General features: G+C 36.5%; 1 protein-coding gene across 2 annotated transcripts in view; it reads right to left on the reverse strand.

The window, feature by feature from the left end:
• Positions 1 to 21,783, reverse strand: part of Hip14 (palmitoyltransferase Hip14) — a 216,749-nt gene that overhangs the window by 6,715 nt on the left and 188,251 nt on the right. For both annotated transcript variants that reach the window (XM_081752119.1, XM_081752120.1), the window contains 2 exons: positions 11,311 to 11,417; positions 1 to 2,001 (listed from right to left, as the gene is read on the reverse strand). The exon at positions 1 to 2,001 is cut by the window's left edge and continues 6,715 nt beyond it. In XM_081752119.1, the coding sequence (XP_081608245.1) occupies positions 1,747 to 2,001; positions 11,311 to 11,417 (362 nt within the window). In that variant the 3' untranslated portion in view covers positions 1 to 1,746. The remainder of the gene's footprint in view (positions 2,002 to 11,310; positions 11,418 to 21,783) is intronic.

Raw genomic sequence — 21,783 nt, forward strand, 5'->3', positions numbered from 1 at the left:
ACGTTAAGAAAAGTAAATCCACGTCTCGTATAATTTCGGTGTTAAAAACGGACCTTAAAATTCAAACAAATATTCTTTCTATTCTTTCAATACCATACTTAGAGAGCTGATTAAGTTTCTATACTTACAGTCAACAAAATATGGGAACTTGTAACTCACAATTATTGAAGAAGAAAGTGCTTGAATTATTATAACAACAATAATAAAACACACACACACACACACACACACACACACATATATATATATATATATATATACAGAGAACCGGAAGTTATAAACTGATAACTCCTTCATACTTCTTTCGTCATTTATCTATATCGTCATGACTAAGTAACATTTAATGACGAACTGGAAGATTCGATTGGTGATAAATACTATTATTCTCACGATAAGTAATTTTCACTCCTTTAACTCCTTTTAAACCTCTTGTTGTCTTGTGTTTGTCTTAGCTCACTTCAGATTACCAGTAATGTAAAGAGAAAGAAAAAAATCTACGTAGTTTCTACTTAAACAAACCAATAAAATTCAGTACTTGCTTTAATTTGTATATTTCACCTGTCAATGAATTAATTTAGTATTACTTGTAAGTTTGAGTTAAAGTGGCTTTTACTTTATATAACATTTCAAGGAGCAATTTCAAATATTCTCAATAGTCTAAAAACATTTGTGAATGGCAATTTACTTTGAAATAAATGCTTTACATCTATTGCTGCACAGATAACACTTGTAATTTTTTTCCCTTAATGAACAAATGCAGAGCTGATATAGTTTCTACATTTGCTTACTAAATCACATAATACCATAAAAAGTTATAATTGAATGACACGAATTTGTGTGCCATAAAAGTGCTTTGCAACTTCCTTCATTAAGGCACACTATGAAATACGTAAATAGAATCTTTGAACGTAGAAATTAATGGAATATTGAATTTATTTTTAAATGCAACATTCACACTGCGAGAGAGTCAGCAAATAAAAGCAAGCTAACGTCACAACAGGCATGAAATTCAGTTCTCACTTTCGCACGGACACACACGCAATCATATAAATACACATATCTATACATATATCTTATACACCTATACATCAGAATGCATCAATGAAGAACTAATAAGAAAGCAATTTCAAGATATTCAAAGTCTCATCAAAAATCTTTTCTGTTTTACATTACAAAAGTAAACATTTTAAGGTATAGTATATTATTAATTGCTTTATATACATATACTTGCTTTTTTATATGTGCAGAAATCTACAAGTACGATTTGAAGAGACAAATATTATTCTTACATTTATAAGCCATATTTAGGACTACATGAATATTTGAGGTAAGATTCAGAAGGTAACGTATTTACAAAGTACATACAAAATGGAAAATAATTATAAAATTGTTTCTTAACAGTTTCAATAATTACAAGAAATCATTACATCTTTTTTTCTTTCTTTTTTTAACCTTATAAATACTTATCACCTACTTTTGAACTTATGGCCACTCTTCATTCAACCAATATAACAATGGTTTGTCTTTCTCTCTCTCTTCTGAATTTTGATGCAGTTCGTTGCGTTGCTCTCACATGAATAGGTATCATATGGCGTCAATCATAATTTGCACTTTAAAGTAAAAATAATTAAAAAATAATACACATTGCTACAATGTAGATGACACCATATATACATTGTACATCTCACGTAAATATAAAAGCACTATTTCTCCATAATTAGCATTGTATGCTTTAATTTCATTAATTTACACGTATTGATAGTTCTCCTTAGCAGAAAGTAAAGGAACCTCTTCTATCGATTCTTTAACTCCAAACCTTTGCATCCAGTTGGTACGATCTGGCTGAAATAGGCCAAAGCAACGCCATTGAAGAAAGTCAATCAAATTTTGGCATACACCTCTATGGAAAGGACTTCTAACTTCACCGTATCTTCCAACATTAAAATGTTTATACCTCGCAGAGTTCATTCTTTCGTTAGTGGTCATTCCTAGGCACATAATCTGAAAATGAATACAAGTTAAGTTATAGAAAGTTTCTTATTGAATAAAAAAAGTTATATTGTTGTGGAAAAAAATGTTTAAGCTGAATTTTATTTACAAAGCACACAGTGTTGCTGAAATTCACGTATTTAGTATACTGCATAAAAAATAACATAAAATACATTAAAAAAAACTCTCAAGAAAGCATCGTCTAAAAACTAAGTGCTAAAATCACAAATCTCTTAATCTAAAATACGAAGTATGTGACCATTGTTTCAAAACTCGCATCGTTCTAGTTCTCTAATGTACATAGAAGCAAAAATAGGCAATCAAACACATCATTGCTCTGTTTCCAAATGTTTTTCCTTCAATACAGATATATCCTAAAGGTAATATTTTATCTTCTAATGTCTCAATTCATTATAGTGAAATGTTTTCGTTTTTTGTAAGAGTTGTGTACAATACTATATAGTACAATCTTTCATTATAAATCAGTCTCCTTAACTAGGCATATTTGCAATATTTCTTAATAAAATTAATATTATATGAACAGATTAGCTCATTTCGTGTTCAAAGGATTTTCTTTGGCTTGCCAAAATTGATGTTTTAAAATCCATATTTTCATGACTGAAATCCGTGCATTCCTTTTCCAGAAACGAAAATGCAAATTTATGTTGTTCCATATTCCGTTTATAATTACTACAATTATTAATAATGAACATTATAAGATAAAATAGAGTGAATGTGTTCAGCGACGTTACAGACCGAAATTGTTTAAATGTTATGTTAAGATTCCAAAGTGCTATCCTGTGTTAAACCAGTTGCGGCCCGTGGCTGAATTTCAAAGTTCAGTGCAGCAGTACCATGACGGCATGGAACGAAAGCTGCGAAATGGACAATATAGGGGATGAAAACGCATACGAACACGAAATTTTGTCTAAAAGTTACATATTACTCAACACTATAAATGGTCTGCTAGAAAAGGGTGTCAAATCTTACGTTTTCTCCGTAAATTTAAAGTTTTTCTGGCACTATGTAAAACCATATATATGTATCACATATCGCTAAAATCTTCCTTTTCTCTTTGAAAAATCTAATAATCCTATGCCAGAGGCATAAAGATGAAGTTGTGAATCATGCTTACTGTCTTAAGGTAGTACCGATTGTTCGCTGCAGATAGGGAATTCCTTGACGATTGCATGCGTGTAAGACTCTAGCGTCAGTCAGAACGATGGAAATAATCGTCCGTGAAAATCGTTTCGGTATAACTAATGACACTGCAGAGACAGCAGGGATCAACCATGGCAGCTGTGATGCCATTTTGACAGAAGATCTACACATAACAATTGATGTATAGAATGAGCGAACATTCCTGAACTGTATTATCGCGAGGATCAATCATAATGATTCCTGTATGATCCACATTTGAAGCATCATCCTGCAACCTAGAAGTCGCTTATGTTTCAGATTACTGGTATTTTCCGATGCCAGGGGAAAAATGAACAACGGATACATTCCCGACTGTGATATTTGATTTCATCCATGAGAAGCGTCCTACCCTAAAAGAACCAAAAATTGGTTTTTATTTTTATTATTATTTTTTTTTCCGATAACGCTCCTGTATATCGTTCTGTTTTTGTGCAATCTGAGCTTCCGAAATATGAAAAGGCAGTACTGCCTCATCCTGTACATTCCCCTATTTCGACGATTCCAATTCACGAATTTCAAGAGATCTCATAGTAATTGGATTATTGCTGGCAGCATTGCACTGTGACAAAAGGAAATTATTTCGAAAATAGATATGTATAGCAGGTATGTAGCATGAGGTGTAAGTTCGAAAAACAGCCAATCTTAGAACTTATTATTGAAGTGGTATAATTATTCAGGTAGGGAGTGCTACCACTGTACAAACACAACTGCAGAACTATTTATGCTATTACTTTATTATGAAACATATACATCTGATTCCCTGTACTCCGTAGAATTTACAAAGGCATATACATTTTTTCGAACCTTCACTATGTTCCTACGTGCAGGAAGCTTATTGGTGCTCGTTACGAAAAAAATATACTAGTATTTTGTACCAACTATTTGTATTAGTATTAGTATTTTGTATCGGAGAAACACAAATGCATATAACAGTTGAATTAATTGGAAATAATAATAATAATATACAGTGGAGTCTCGTTAATTCGAACTTGGATAATTTGAAATATTGGGTAATTCGAACAGTAGTCTATTGCCCTAGAAAACTGTATTGAAAACAATAGTAAAATATCGTGGATAAATCGAACTTTTGAACCTATGTTTTGGATAATTCGAAGTAAATACAGTTAAAAATTTTTAATGTTGGACAGATGTAAGCAGAGAAACAGTTTTAACGTGTTTCAAGTTATCCAGATGCAGCCATAGGAAAGAGTAATACAAAAGATAAATAGAAAATCTATGTAATGATAAAGATGAAGGTTAAGTTGGGGAAGAAGTAAAGATAGAGAACGTGTGCCAATCTAATCTTGTTTCAGAATTGGTTGAAAATTTAAGGTAAATTACTGATAAAGTCAACCAAATGTTATTAATATCGTATTCCACGCAATACATGAAATTCGAGATTTATTGACCGTACAAAAACAATCAAATTTAAGCAAATGAGATTTACGACTTCTTAAAAGTGAGAACAGAATATTCAAATTGTTACTGGTGTTTAATTGTTTGGGCTATTCAATGTATGTTGTAGTGTTGTACGTAAATATATTTTCCATTGTACACGTAATTTGAATTATGTGGAGTCAATGGCATTTGTTAGTTTGCGGTATTCGATCACGCAAATAAGCTGCTTCAAAGGTAAAGTCCACACCATATGAATATGTTTTTGATGCACAGTACTTTGGTTTATATGTGAAAATGAATGTTGTTGGATAATTCGAAGTTTTATTGTGTCCCCTTGGACTTCGATTTAAAAAGAGTCCACTGTACTCCCTAAATTATCGTAATTCGTTAGCTATACGGACATTCAGTTTTAGAAGTATATATATGTACAATATGTATTCTAACAATATACAGGGGACAGGCAAAAAAAAAACTATAAAAACACTTCATACAGAGCACGTAAGTTTGGCCCTCCACTGTACAACACGTGTTACGGTTGCCGATGGTTTTTTGTTTTCAATGTGTCATTGGGACCTTCCTCTTCCGTCAGCAGTAACCCGTTCACCTGTGAGTGTCGTGGTGTGAAAGTAGTGCGGTAAAATGGGCGACCTGACAGACTTCCAAAGAGACATGATCGTTGGTGCCCGTCTGGTTGGAGCTTCAGTGGCAACAGTGGCGAACATTGTGGGGGTATCGAAAGGCACTGTGTACAATGTCACGAGGGCATACACAATTCAAGGGCAAACGACGTCTGCAAAGCACAATAGTGGTCGAAAGACAATCCTGTTAGATAGGGACCGGAGGGTATTAAAACGGATTGTAGCAGCTAAAAAGAAGATCACTGCAATGAAAATTACGTCTGAACTCAATTCCGGCCTACAGAACCCAGTTTAATCGAAAACAGTGCGACGGGAACTTCATAAAATGAAAATTCATGGCAGGGCCGCTATCACCAAACCCCTGGTCACAGCAGTAAATGTGAAGAGGCATATCCAGTGGTTCAAGGACCATAAGGCGTGGACTCATGAGCGGTGGAAACACGTAATGTGGTCCGATGAATAGACCTTCACCTTGTTTCCAACAACCGGTCCTGTTTACGTATGGAGAATACCGTCGCAGACCTATGATACAGACTGTCTGCTCCCAACTGTAAAGCATGGGGGTGGTTCTGTTACAGTATGGGCAGTGATATCGTGGTTTTTGCAGGTCCCTTCATAGCCCTGCATGGAATGATGCATGCTAAGGCGTATGAGGCCATTTTGGGGGACCAGGTTCTACCCATGGCCCAAATATTGTTCCCTGATGGTAATGGCATCTACCAAGACGATTTGGCACCCTGTCACGCTGCAAAAAATGTGAAATCATGGTTTGAGGAGCATGACCAGGAGCTATCACAACTCCCCTGATCGCACAATCACAAGATCTGAACATCATTGAGCCATTGTGGTCTGAGTTAGAAAGGCGTGTTCAGTCTCATTACCCTCCACCAGCATCCCTTAAGGAACTGGAGCATATTTTGGAGGAACAATGGTACAAAATTCCACACACCACGATTCAGGAGCTGTATACGTCCATTCCACGTCGGATCCAAGCTGTTTTGGACGCAAAAGGAGGCCCCACACGATACTAGGTATGATTTTCACACTTTTGCAAACGTTTTAGATTTTTTTTGTCCAACCCCTGTATATGTATGTATGTATGTATGTATGTATGTATGTATTTTGTATGAAGTAAGCAATGTAACTTCTTAACTATTAAATTAAAAAAAGGCTGAAGTTTTATACAAATCAAATATCAACAAAGGAGAATCATATAACATACTCTGCAATACCAACAGCTGAACAGTGTCGCCAATCCACATATTTCAAATTCTTACATGTGAAACGAAAATTTACCATACCACCATTTGTCATTCAGTATTGTAAACTAAGGACGTTACAGTATCACGAACTTTCAAACTTTGGAAGCCTCAATCACACTAATAGCAGAACTAAGACGGACGGGACAATGTACATCCCAAGTGCCTCAGTGTTGGATACGATGGTTTTGATACGACGTATTTTGAACAAATAGAAACGAAGCTACAAGTGGTAAAAAAATTATTACTTTTTGCTAAAGGCTTTATTTTGAAGGAAGAAAGAAAAAGCTTAGACGAACGAACGAATCATTTTAGCGTTCGCAGCAATTTGATATTTCAAACTGTTCCAGATATGATAAACATTAATAAAGTTTGCAACACTGTGTAAAATTATGTAATTCAGAGAACTCTTTGTAATTACAACTCACAAAAGCTATTTCTGTAATGTTTTGAAAGTAAAAGTAAACGATACTCATTTTAACGTTTTCCACAACACATCATTTTCAACAGTTTTGCAAACTTCACCAATGTTTATCATATCTCCGAAACGGAAAAATGAAATCTTTCAGTTTTACGTCCCGCGGTTATGCCGGTTAAGCTAAAGGAGACGGTGATGATGAGTAATGAATGAAATGGTGGAATGAAGATAATGGGAGGAAACGGGAGAACCCCGAGAAAACCCCCGAGCACAGTGTTTGTCCACCACGAAGTCCGCACGGCGCGAGCTGGGATCGAACCAGGGACCCCAAGCACTGGCAGTGAACGTTCTGCCACTGATCCACCGCGCGGCCCCCATATCTGCGAAACGATTTGAAATATCAAATTGCTGTAAATGACAAAATAATTCGTTTGTCTATTGGAAACTATATATGAGTATTTAGATATGACACTTACCTAAACTTGTTTTTTTTTCGAAATAAAGTCTTTCGAAAAAGTCAAAATTTCAACCCCTTGTAACCTTATTCCTATTTTTATTCCAAATATATGATATATCATTATTACGATATCCAACACTAAGTACTTTAGATGTGCATTGTCCCGTTCGTCTTAGTTGTGCTGTTAGTGTGATCGAGGCTCCAAAATTTGGAAGTTTAGAGTACTGTAACGTCCTTAGTTTGTAACATTGGGTGATATGCATAAAGATGACTAAGTACTAGTGAGTATAATATCACCATTTGAATGAGATTATCTACAAGTGAGTTCTTAGTCGTAATTCGTATGCATAAAAAGAACGAATAAGAATGAGATTGTTCTCACTGTGACAGGCAGTTCCGTCTCATGTGAACTTGGCTTTGATGACATTTCATACAGAAATGACGTAATGAATGCGATGTTTATTTCCTTCCCTTTTCTAAATTAGGAATTCACAGGTGTGTAGAAAGTTAAAGCATGTCATTAAAATTAAAATCAGTAGAGTTATTTATCCAGCACAAAAGCATGATTTTTTCTTCTGTTGGATTAGATCAGTAGTAGTTCTCGAACTTTCCGATAACGCGGATCCCTGTTCATTCGGAAAGTGATCTGCGGACTCCCTTGCAATGCTATCTGAAATTTCACATTGTATTAAAAATGTACTAAATAGAATTACCACCGACAAGAAAACGACCAAAAAATATAATGCAATAAGTAATTTATTCTAAAGATACATGATTGTTTCCTAGTGAACGAAATTTCAATTCAAAATACTGTAACTTTTAAGACTGAGCTTGATTTTTAAGGAAATCTACTTGAGAAACAACGTTCTCAAATTAGAGGGTCACTAATGTGAGGAATGGAATTCTTTGTTTTTCCATAACTGCACTGGACTCGGGCATAATTTTTGTCACCATCAATTTTAGGTCATATTCAACATTAAGACGATTTCGCTTTAAGTAAGTGGTAAGGAAAGGCATCAAATGTTGCAATGCCTTGTTAGACAATTCTTCATACCTACAGCGCACACGCAAACCAATTTGAGTCAAACGTTAGCAGTGGCGGATCTAGGAACATATTTTGGGAGGGGTTTCTCATCTTCTTTTTGAAATCCCAAAATTGGAGGAGGCTTGATGTTTGTAAGTACAGGAATGACTAACATTTTCTTCTTTTTCTTTTAAAAAATCTGAAAAAGTTGGTGGTACGGTGGGAGCTTTCCGCCACTTAAAGATGAAATTCATGAAATTCCGAGGCTCGTGCAGTTAATGTACAACTGCTTTTGAAAAAAATGCCTAACAAAAAAGGAACTTCTCTCACTTGAAGTAGTCCTGTATAACGGTTCACCAGTTTTAGGGCAGAAATTTAGTAAAGTAGGAGAACATTTAAATCTACAAACGTACGTATAATTTCCAATTGCTTTTTTTTTTTTTTAGTAACTGAAAAATTACTTCTTGCATAACAGCTGTGGGTTCTATTTTATTAAAACACATTTCACTTTTTAGGCGTCGCGGACCTCCTGGCTAGGTCTCACGAGCCACCAGGGGTCCGCGGACCCCACTTTGAGAACTATTGGATTAGATTGATTAAAGTACAGCTACTTTCGTTTGAATATTCCAGCATATAAAACATGACGACCAAATTCTTTGCACTATACTGCCACAACTCTTGTTTCAATTTTGAGAAACCAATTTGCGAAAATTTTTGCATTTGTGATAGGGAAACAAAACGGCAGTGCTAACTCATGCAACAGTAAAAAAAAATGAAATGAAATCGTACAGTTTAACGTCTCACTATTATACCATTTAGACTAAGGGAGACGATGATTAAAGCAAATGAATTATTATGGAAGAATTAGTGGAATGAGAAAATGGAAGGAAATGGGAATACCCCGCGAAAATCCACGGACACGATGTTGTCCGCCGCAACCTCACTTGGCCGGGGATCGAACCAAGGACCGCACGCACTAGAGGTAAGCGCTCTACCACTTTTTTTTTTTTTTTTTTTTTTTTGTTAAGTTAACTGATTCACCGAACAAGTAGCACTAACTTAATTTCCTTATTTTACTTCACAGTTTTTCCAGTAACTTCCTTAACGACAGGGACACGAACACATAAACTTCGAGGAGTTAAAATTTCGAAGGCTCTCTCGCCGGTAATCGAACCCGGACCCCGTACACCAAAGGCGCACATGCTAGCTACTAGACCAGCGGGGGGGGGGGGGGCACCACTGAGGCACCGTGCTTATATCTCATGCAATGGTGTTTGGGGTTTTCGCGGATTTTGAAAAAGAAATGGCAATCTCGGTTTACCGAAAACTTCTAGAAGAGGTTAAAGAACGGGAATCAAAGTTTTAAAATAAGTAGAAAAAATTCGGTTTGCTCACAAATTATAAGAAATAAAAAAAAATGATCAAGTGCAATCTTGTTCCTCATAAAAAGTTACATGTAATCACACATAGCGAGTATTAGAGCGCACATGTTGAAATCGGAAGTGGACGGGGCACCAGTGATCCTAAAATAGAGTCCACTATGAATTACTAAAGAATAAGAAGTGGTTTCTCCGTACATCACCATATTTATTCATTATATTTATTTTTTTAACATTTAGGATTTAGGATTTTAGATTTTTGACCTTTCGACATCGAAGGCCATTTAGCTCGTCACGTACATGAGGGATGACGTCTCTCGGAGAGCACTCTATCCGGGGAAAGGGAAGGAACAAAGGATTGGGGAGGGAAGGAAGCGGCCTGGGACCTAGAAGTTAGGTACCATCCCGGCATTTTCTTGGTATGAATGAGGAAAGTCCAGGAAAACACCATTCACGATGCCTGGTCTGAAAAAGCTTTTCCACTTTTTTTTTTACCGAGTGCCTCCACCGGGAATCGAACTTGGGACTACTCGCACCGAAGGCGAGAGCGTTAGCGGCTACGCTAAGCAGGGCCACTATTTAATATTTTTTGTTTATTTATTTTATTTCTTTATCATTGAGAGTGCAACGTGTGAGCAAAAACCTCTCTCATTATTCAGAGCCCCGCCTCTGGTTTCCAGTGAATTCCCAAGCAAACGCTGTGCAATCCATTATACATTTTGTTTTTCAAATCTCTGTAGAATTTTAAAGTCATGCGCGTCAGAGTCTCTTCGAATTTGTACACTTTTCTTCTTGGCTACACATCCATAAATTCAGCCATTTCGACCCACTCTAACACACTGTGAGACAAGTGAACTAGGTACTGAGATGGTTCACAAAATTTGGATATTAATCTCAGATAGTCGAGATTATACTCAACTTTATGCACACGAAAAGTGAGAAATTACAGTTTGATTCATCAGTTCCGAGCATTTAGTCAAGTACCTGAGATTAAACTCAAATGACGTCACGTTGTCTCGCTTTTTTGGTATAGGTTGGAGGTATAACAAATGATAGCTCGAACCTATACTTAATATTGTTTCTCCCTCTACTAGCTTGGTTCTATTGTATTGAATACATTTGGAACCTCGGACTATTTTTTTTCTTCGCCATCTGAAATTCATCACTTTTATTCGACTCCTCTTGGAAACGTCTTTTGTGGGTGAATGTTTCTCAATAGGAAACCACAAATAAGAAGCAATGATGTGACTCATTGCACTCAGTTCACTCTGCTGCAGATCTAGTATATGCGACACTATGATTCATTTGAGTTGATTGGTATAGAATAACTCAGTGACTTTGCTGAACAGCCAGTCCACAGAAGAATTTTTAAAATAAGCAAATAACACAAAATTAATTTAATGTTACTGGTCATGTCATTTACATATGTCTCAACATTGATGTGCTGTAAAATACGCTAAAGAAAAGTAAAGCATATCTGTAAGCAATCTTTTCGGATTTAATTTGATGAAAGACACTTTAGATAAAGGAACAGAAATAAGAACGTACCTGATACATTTGACAAAAGAACAATGTTGTAACCCAAGTAGCATGTAAAGCTGCATTTGATGCTACCCAAGCCACCCAAGCGTTGCAAGTAGTTATTTCTGCTATTGCTGAAAAACAAAATAAAGTGTTAACATAGAATATAATATACAATATAGTTATATAGGAATGGAACACTGCGCCTCTACCATCAAGAAACAATTGTAGAAGAATTAGCGCGGCAAACTGGTTTGCTGTGACAAGTCACTATTACGCTCTGTCAGGGGCACTGTTGCTGAAAAATGGCACGCGATTATGGAGTGTGTGATGTGTTAGAATTACCTTTGGTAGAGAGTCACCGAATCAGAACAATATTTATAGTGATATGCGAAGGGTATTAATGCCACAAAATATACCTGAGTTAAACGTCGTATACCTTGTTTCATCGAATGAATACATACTGCCATACTGGTCTGTGTGTGGCAAGAATTTGAATATCATCTGGACATACAAGGGCTGTTGATTTAATTCCCGGACTGGTGCTGTAAAAAAATCAAAAGGACAACTTACCATCTATTCGTGCTCATTTCCTTCAAAGTACTTTCCTGTTGCATCTACACACCAATTCCCACATCGTCGCCGTCGCCGGAAGCTGTTCTGGAACATCTGTTGGGGAATGTACCACAGTTCAGTCGCCGTGTTATTCTGGATGGCGTAAAATCATTTCTCTTTTAAGGTGGATTTCAGTGTATGGATCAAGAAATAAATCAAAAGAAAAAAATCGGCGAGTATAAAGGATAGTGTCTAAGGGGAATGTTTTTGGTCAAGAAGTCGGACACTATTGTTGATGTACATGGAGCATTGTTATAGTTTAAACGCCACTGCCCAGACGCCCAGTTGTCAGGCTATTCACGTCGAACGGAATTGCGTAACCGTTGTAACACAGTTATGTAAAGCTCCTTATTGAGAGTGGCCATGTGGAACAAATTCATAATGTAATCCCGAACGTTAAAAAACAATCAAAAAGAAACAATCAGTGGCACTTTTACCCGGAATTGGACTTCTCTGGTCCTTTTGGGTCTTGGGGAACTAGGTGACATATAATGGAACGATATTACCAAGGTTTCGGGGTTATACCCATAAATCTATGATTCAACCTCAGAGACGATACTGGTCAGGACCGTTAACGGCTATTTCCTCCAGTTCCCACTGTTGATGACACGAGTATCCTTCTGGTCCTTTGTGAATCCTCGGCAAAAATTTCGCCGATATATGCCGATCTCCAGGTCTTCGTGTAAGATCTGGTGACATAAGCCGAGAGGTATGTTTAAATCCCCATTAATTTTGCGGATAGTCAGTCAACAATCGGATCTAACAAGCGCAATGTCCTGGCCAATTTTTTCCTCTCTAATACATGGATGCGTGACTAAGGTGAGGATTATTCCCCATGGATATTCTTTCGTTACTCGTCCCATTGAAGGATCACCGAATGCTACTTCAAACATTTCATACGTTTCTGAGTTTAAAACAAAATTTAACACATGTTCGCTGCTTCATTCGTTCACTCATTTTACAATAAAATAATGACCACACAACACTGCACGTAATCACGTCTCACCAAACACAGCCTACCGCTGCACAGTGGGCCAGAATCAGAATCTGACTGGAAAAAAGTAGTTTTGGCAACTACGTCTAATCTACATTCGAACTGCACAGTTGTGTTAAGTAATAAATAAGGTTTCTTGCTGCGTATCAGTAAACACGGATAATAGCATATAGTGGCGGCAGCAGCACTTCAAAATTGATAGTTCATTATCTGTTTTATAGCGCGCTGAATTGGGGTAGTATGAACGTAAGGTTTGCGGTTTAATTGCGCATGTGAAAAGGCAACGAACGATCGCAAAATAAGCTATGAGTAAAGGTATGTATATGTACTTGCTGTTTGACTAAAGTTTTGATTGATTGGTTTACGCTGCTGTTCTGTAGAAGCATTTCTAGAGAGTCTAAGTATTCATGTATTGAAGAACTGCTATTGGAAATTGAAATTGAGATTTAAAAATGTACGTTCATGTCTGTATTGAGATCTTTCGTCATGATGTAGTTTGATATATGTACAGTTGTGATCTACTGCCCGTTCTTGCCCGATTTTTATATTTATCGTCTTTTCAAAGTTAGGTGTAGCGAGCCGGATACGCTCTTCGTGACGTGAAGAATCTGTACTAGGTATTGCGTTCTAAACCATCAAACGAAGCACTTTATAATTATGATACAAACAGTTATGGAATATAAATTCTTTCTGTGGATGTTCTTCGCAGTGTGAGAGTGACTTTAAGTGCCTTCAAAGTGATTTCGAGAAACGTTAGAAGCTGTGTAATAGAATGACTGATAAATTTTTATCCAAATATAATGATTGGTTGGAAGGACATATTATGTTCTCTGATAAAGTATTTACTGATTTCAAAACGATCTATTGAAGCCAAGAGCATAGGCCTTTGACAAGCAAATCAGATAGACCTAGTAAACTCTTCGAAGATCCGGAAACAAAGCCGAAGAAAAAACTTGTACAACCACTCGTTACAATGCATTCTGAGTAAGAGCTAGTATTGGCTACCCAATGTTCATTGAGAGCTGCTGGAAAAAGAGATGCCGTGGTTGTCTTAGGAGAAATCACTCAAACGACACCTAAGGGAGCAACGAAAATCAAAAAGGCTTATCATTCGCCAAAATTCTCTCAAACACTTATTCTCCGGATGAAGTCGTGGCACTTATTATAGATAACAACTTAACAAAAAGACAGTATGCACATTTGAGACTAGGTGCAAAGGCAAAACATTGTGACATATATCCGTCGTATAAAGTGGTGTGGGAAGCAAAATTAAAGCGTTATCCCAGAGAAAAGAATATTATAGTAACTGACACGTCAGCCGAAGATAATTTACAAGCAATAGTAAATCAGACAATTGAGCGCATCGTGATTTTACATGAAGATTATATTAAACAGTGCATCAAAGATGGAGACATAATGAAATTAGTATGTGAGAGGGGTTGCGATGGAAGCAGTTGTCATAATGTATATAAGCAGAAAGTTGAAACAGAAGATAAATTGAACTAGTGGCTCAGATATTTTTGCTATCTCCTTCGTTCCCTTACAGTTGTATTCAACATCAGATGGGGAGGTTGACAAAGCAATTTTGTAGCAAATCCCAAACCATCGTCGCCTAGATTTTGTCGACCCATTAAATTATTGTACCAGAAAGGATAACTGAAGTGTCGAGAAAAGAGGTATGTTCAATGGAAACGCAAATACGTAATTTAAAGTCTACTAATGTACCAATTCAGGAGAAGGAAGTAAATGATATCCCTAAACTTGTGTTCAAAATAGTGAATGGGAAGATGTGAAACTCTGTTACAGAAACTTCCTCCTCAAACGTACTCCTTGAAGGCACTTAAAGTCACTCTCACACTGCGAAGAACATCCACAGAAAGAATTTACATTCCATAACTGTTCGTATCATAATTATAAAGTGCTTCGTTTGATGGTTTAGAACGCAATACCTAGTACAGATTCTTCACGTCACGAAGAGCGTATCCGGCTCGCTACACCTAACTTTGAAAAGACGATAAATATAAAAATCGGGCAAGAACGGGCAGTAGATCACAACTGTATTTCGAAACACATATATCAAACTACATCATGACGAAAGATCTCAATACAGACATGAACGTACATTTTTAAATCTCAATTTCAATTTCCAATAGCAGTTCTTCAATACGTGAATACTTAGACTCTCTAGAAATGCTTCTACAGAACAGCAGCGTAAACCAATCAATCAAAACTTTAGTCAAACAGCAAGTACATATACATACCTTTACTCATAGCTTATTTTGCGATCGTTCGTTGCCTTTTCACATGCGCAATTAAACCGCAAACCTTACGTTCATACTACCCCAATTCAGCGCGCTATAAAACAGATAATGAACTACCAATTTTGAAATGCTGCTGCCGCCACTATATGCTGTTATCCGTGTTTACTGATACGCAGCAAGAAACCTTATTTATTACTTAACACAACTGTGCAGTTCGAATGTAGATTAGACGTAGTTGCCAAAACTACTTTTTTCCAGTCAGATTCTGATTCTGGCCCACTGTGCGCTGTGATGTCATCATGAGATGTTGCCTGCGGTGAGGAATAATACTTCTATGGAAAAAAAAAATCTGGGATTAAATGAACAGACCTTGTATGTTACGTAACACATTTAATGTTTCGTGATTTCTTGTAGTACACATAAACAAGTATTCCTATTCATTCTTGTCTTGAGCATTTTGTAAACATAATTTCTTTGTGGAAATGTGAAAAGTTGTTCTATTTAACATTCCAAAATTTGACACGCTAACTAGAAGACACAAAAGCAAACAAATATATATATATATATATAATTTTAAAAATTATCAGGTTTATTTACTGTTATCTGTCGAATTACTTTCCACCTTAAAACTAGGAGAACTTTTTACCAAATTAGCCACTTAGGTTTATAATTAAGTGATTTATGAGACGTTATTTTATTTATTTTATATGTACGTGAATTGGTATGTTCACAATTGAGAACAGTGGCAGTTTTCAGGAGTTGGTATTACACTGTTCCATGGGACTTGGGATAACAACTAGAAGTCCTGGCCTTGAGTACATTCGTGAATTGTGGCAAACAAATTCAGCAGATTTCCTCTTTTCGAAGTCCATTTTTTTTTTTTTTTTTTTTTTTTTAACTTTACTTTACTTTACTTTACTTTCCATGCCACATTCAAACTATTCGAGAACACGTTCCAACACCATTTCTTTCCACGCGACTGAAATTTGTAACTGAATAGTATCCCATCAATGACATCATGTCATCAATTCCATTGTTATCTTAATGCTATTTGACAATCAGGAACATGGATCCTCTTCTTGGAGTTACGAGACCACTGGGAAATGGATCTGGTAGTTTGATGTTAAGGTGGCTACGGAATTCTCATTCCATCTGCACATGTAAATATCATCATCACACGGGAAAACACACTCTTTTATGTTCTTTTTCAATTCATTTGCGCGAAGCAAAGAACGTTTACCAGTCTTGAAGCTCTTTGATATTATTAGTAACAGTCTGATAAAATAGTTCAGCTTAGTTACATGTTTCTTATCCAATTTATGTTATTTTGAAAATTACTTTTATTTTAGTGAAATTGGCTAACTAGGACAATTTTCTCTGCATTGGAATAACTTTTGTGCAGTGAAAAGCTTTTTCTCATGTTTCTTTATTAATTTCAGACATCAATACATTGTTCTCACTTATCTCTAAGACAGTGAAAATGTACGAGTTCAACAGATCCCAAGTTGGTCGCTGCTCGGTGCTTGAACAGTAACAGTGAATAGTAATGCGTCCGCAGACGACGCGTGAATAAAAACTGTATCATTTCAGGTAGCGGACAGTATATTTTCTCGCGAAAACGCCTGAATCCAAAATTAAGTGCAGGGTGACAAGCTCACGCGTAAAATGGAGAGCTGCCAATGTGTAGTCGGTTGATTATGTAGAAACAGCCTGTATTTGTGAGTCCTATACAGGCATCCACACAGTTTTACGTACTTAGTGTAATTATTCTTTTTACCCTTCTGAAGTATGTATGTACATCATAGTATAGAATTTCATTAAATTCAATTTATTTTACGTATATTTGTGTCTGATATAATTTCGATATAGGTATGCAAGATTCCCATAACAATATGCATATGTAAGAGTATGCATATGTAACCTTCCTGTTACTTATCAATCTTTTAGTGGCGTTCGAATAGGTTCTCTGGGACCTATTAATTTATAAATCATTATAAAAATGGTATGGGATAATGGGAAGAATGACGTGACGTACGTTCTTTGTGAAACGTACGCCAGTTTCATTTTCTTATGCTTTTCCGATTTCGGCATAGTAACGAGAAGTGAACAAACATTCGCAATGGTGTCAACTATGTCCTGTATAGGCCTACCTTTACTAAATGATTTTTTCTTTCCTTTTTTTTTTAAGTTGGAGAATTTATTTTTTAAACTTTGTTACGTTAGTGATCTTAAGAAAGTGCATTTTTCTTGTGGAGCAGGAGATTATTCCTATTTAGCAGCATTACGTAGGAAATTATTTTGTGTTTGTGTGTGTGCGTGAATTCATATAGCACATCATGACAAGTAATAATGGTGATATAAGAACTCCGCTTTTAGCCATGCATCAGGAATTGAAAACAAATAGCGAAAAGCTCTGAAATGAATTGAAACAGGCGAAAGATAGTCTTGAATCTATGGAAATATAGTTTGCTGGCGTGAAGGCTCCGTTACAAAATGCTAATAACTGTGTGGTGGGGTTGAAAATTCCATCACATGATAATGGTGAATGAATGGAGAATCAATTGAAAGAATTCCGTAGTGACGTCACATGTGATATTCCGCAAGTGAATAGCTGAGTGAAACGCATACTAAAGTAAGTGTAAAGGTGGGATCTAATGAATTACATAATAAGATCGATAGTTAGAGGTCTGCGCGGATACAAAATATCGCATCCGCATCCGTACCGCATCCACAGCATCTCTATCCGCATCCGCAACATCTCTATCCGCACCCGCATCCGCAGATAATGAGGTAGCAAATATATACAACATACATATTCTATAATACACGTAGTTTTCTGAATCAAACGAAATAATATATTATATCAGTTTCCTCGTAATCAAATACCAACTACGATAAATAAAACGCAATATAAGCAGTGCAGATACAAATTAGAAATTAATGAACGATTTATGTACTTACCCAAGATCTTCAAATCTGCAGATATCGGACCAAAATAATGCCACGTAGGTAATATCCCCTTAATCGACTAATTTTAGAGCACGTCACTAAGTTTTTAAACTTCATCATTGCTCATAAAAAAGGGGGTATTTGTTCTAAGCTCAAAGGCGAAATAGAAATAACCGTTGGACCGCAAACACATCCACATATCCCGAACTGACACTAGCACCAGTAATTGCAGTAAATAATAATAATTAAAAAAAAAAAAAAGCGACGAAACTAACAACGCAATACAATGCATGCTTTTACGACCAAGCTTCTTCGTGGCTAAGCGGTTAGCGTACGTGCCTTTGGCGTGGGAAACCCGGTTTCAATTCCCGGAGGGAGCTCATGTGGTTCGGATTCCACGCTAATCAGTAGGTCAACGTCTCATATAGCCTCGCTGCTCAACGGGACGTTAAACTCAAAATCAATACAAGCTTTCACGACCACGCTTTTACTGAAACTAGAAGTGAAAATAACTTCGAATTCAAATAGGAAGTCTATACCGTTAATTTCGGGAAGAGGCAATAGAGGAAGTTTAGAATTTACTGCTTTTATTTGCAGCCCTCACTCATTGTTGCACACATTTAGGGTTGAAGAAACAACAAATTGGTTGTTCTTTCTTTCTTTACCAGAGGCCCAAAACATACATACACACATACACACAAGAAGAAAGAGAGAGACAGAGAAACAATTGATGTTATAAAACTCCAATCATTCGGAATGTTCATTGAGGTCCGTGGCACCTCTCCGAAGAGAGAAACCTGTGGGGTCGCAAATGTGCATTCAGTATCTGTTGTACTTCAAAGGAAACAGTGAAGATTTTTTTTTTTTTTTTTTTTTAAGAGAGAGGGAGAGAGAGAAAGATGAGCGTATGATGTGATTTGTTTACTATTTCGGTGACCCATGGCCTCCTCCAGTTTGTCACAAAAGGCAAAGATAATTCAGCTGACCAGTTTTCAGTTTATGGAAGGGGATGCGGTGTTTTAAATTAAGGTTTTGTTCCTGACCTCTCAGGCTAGAAAAACTTTATTTGAAGACATTGCTTCCTCTTCAAGGCGAATGGTCAGAAAATTTTCAGCTTTATCAGAGAGGCTTTGGCGGCAATTATTTTTCTTTTTTACAGCAAATAGCGGTACTTGAGGAGTAGCGATGGGGCCTGTCGTTTCTTTCTGTTTAGGTCAGAAATGTCATTCACCTACAAAACGGCTGCTAAAAATATTGAAAACAGCAATAAAAGGACAACTCTCTCGTGTCATTTTTTGGCCTTCTGCTGTCACTGAGTCATAAGCTTCAAGCACACTTGTATTTTGATTTTAGTATTTTTCAACTGGTTTTAAAACTTTTAATTCAAAACGAACGTTTCTAGTGCTCTTTCCACCATTATCAGAAAATTTACAGCATTTTATTAGGTAGAAAAATGTAGGAAACATTATCCGCAACTTTATCCGCTATCCGCACAGAAAAGAGATATATATCCGCAAATACCCATTTTCATGCGGATATCCGCATCCGCGCAGACCTCTATCGATAGTGTTGGTGAAAAGTTATAAGATGATATAAGTGAGGTGCGTAATGAATCAAAAGTTCAAGTCGACAAGTGTCATCCTATTTCAATTTGTCCAGTGAAAAGATAGATGCTTGTAAACAACAGTTAATTAGGGAGTTATAAGAAATGCAAAGAGCGCATGATGAGTTGGCAGGTAATTTACAAACTGAAGTCAAGCGATTGAATGAGTCTGTGAGTGACTGCAAACAGAACTGATCGGTAAAATAATGGCTAGTGCAGTTAGGTGTATGAAAATAATGTGTTACGAAAGAATATTAATAAGCTGATGGAAGGAGTAAATAAAGGGAAGTTTATAAAAGAAGTAGAAGGGAAGTTTAACGCCCCACAATTATGCCCTTTAGGCTAAGGGAGACAATGATTACAGCAAATGATGATGGAAGAATTGGTAGAATGAGAAAGTTTGAGGAAACGGAAGTACCTCAAGAAAACCCACGGGCACGATATTGTCTACCACACACTGATTTGACCGCGTATCGAAGCAGGGACTCCACGCACTAGAGGTAATTGTTCTACCACTGAACCACCATGCCCCCCTTTTATAAAAACAAGTATGTTCTGATGTTCAGGGGATAAGAACGTTTATAGGGACACATTAGAAGCAAGTGTAGATTCGCATAAAAATCGAAAGCAGGATTGTGAATAGCTGTAGGAGAGGATGGATGAGACTGTGAAGAAAAATATCGAAATGTGTAAACAAACAAATGTGCGTAGGTACCAAACTGGGAAAAGGATTGATGTACTAGAAGAATAATTTACATAATTAAATCTGCAGAATGTGCAAGTGGATCGAATGAAACTAACGAATGGAAAGGTTACATGATTAGTGATAGTACAAGGGAGATTCCTCCGTCGTGAAAGAATGTCGAGCAGTGAATTTTCTCCGCAGGGTATTACATAATGAAACTGATAATTATTTATGAATATCGGCATTGTGTCTTCCGATGAAAACATAAGAAGTGCAAGGGTAAATAGATAAAAATAAACGAATAAAGAGAAACAGTGAAAGTGTGCACAGAGAAAATTTACAGTTGTTTGACGAAAGACAACTCAACAAATTTTCAAGCAATCTTACGAAAGAAAGTGCAAGTCAGTTTTCGGAAGATTTCGGTAGAGAAATGATACTCGTCGATGTGCACTTAAATGAGTATTTACGTACCACACCAATAATACTGGATGGAAGTTCGAAACGATGGTATGAGATATAGAGTAATCAGTGTCGATCTATGAGGAACATGTGTTAAAAGTTTATTCAAACATTTGAAGGTCCTATAGCAAAGGCTTACACGTAGGCGTGATTTGCGTTCTCAACCATTTGACTCAAAGAAATATTCTAGTGTTGTAGACTTCGTAAATGAACGTTACAGTTACATTCAAGCTCTGAGAGCATGAAAACCCAACAATCATATCGACATATATTATAACATTATTGTCAAGGAGGTATCAAACAGCAATGTAAGGGTTTTATTGCCAAATAATACTGTTCACTTTCCTGCGAGTCTATCGTCAATAAAAGGTTTATGTAATTTAACTGGTATGTATGGTAAGGCACTAATAAGCCAAGACCACAAGGTGATAATTCGCGTATAAGTCTAGTCAATATGAGATTTAGGCAAACTGAGGACAATGGTAATGGTAATGTTAATGGTAATATACCAGTACAAAACCAGTTTGGCGAGGTAAGGTCAAACGAAATTTTTATAGATGTAAACGACGAGGTAATTTTAGACGTCATAATGACCGTACAGAGTATAATCAAAATACTACTAATAATGATAATTAGAGAGAAGAGGGTAATCAGGATAACGGTAGTGGTAATTACAGAAAAATGCAAAATAGTGGAACTAATGCTAGACAGAGTGGCCAGAATAATCTGCAAAGTTATACAAGTGCTACGAATCAAAATATGAGTAGTGGACATGCTTTTAGTGGCAATGCTAATACTAGTCGTAATGAAATGCCACCTCGTTCCACTTGACTTAGTTTCTGCAACACAATCCCACATTTTGTGAAGTGTACGTTATATTGTTTGCACCTTTGTACAATCGGTCAAATATAAATGGTAACAAAGTTTCGGATTT

The sequence above is a fragment of the Thermobia domestica genome, chromosome 3, assembly GCF_964235325.1.
Source record: "Thermobia domestica chromosome 3, izTheDome1.hap1.1, whole genome shotgun sequence".
NCBI classification, from domain to species: domain Eukaryota; kingdom Metazoa; phylum Arthropoda; class Insecta; order Zygentoma; family Lepismatidae; genus Thermobia; species Thermobia domestica.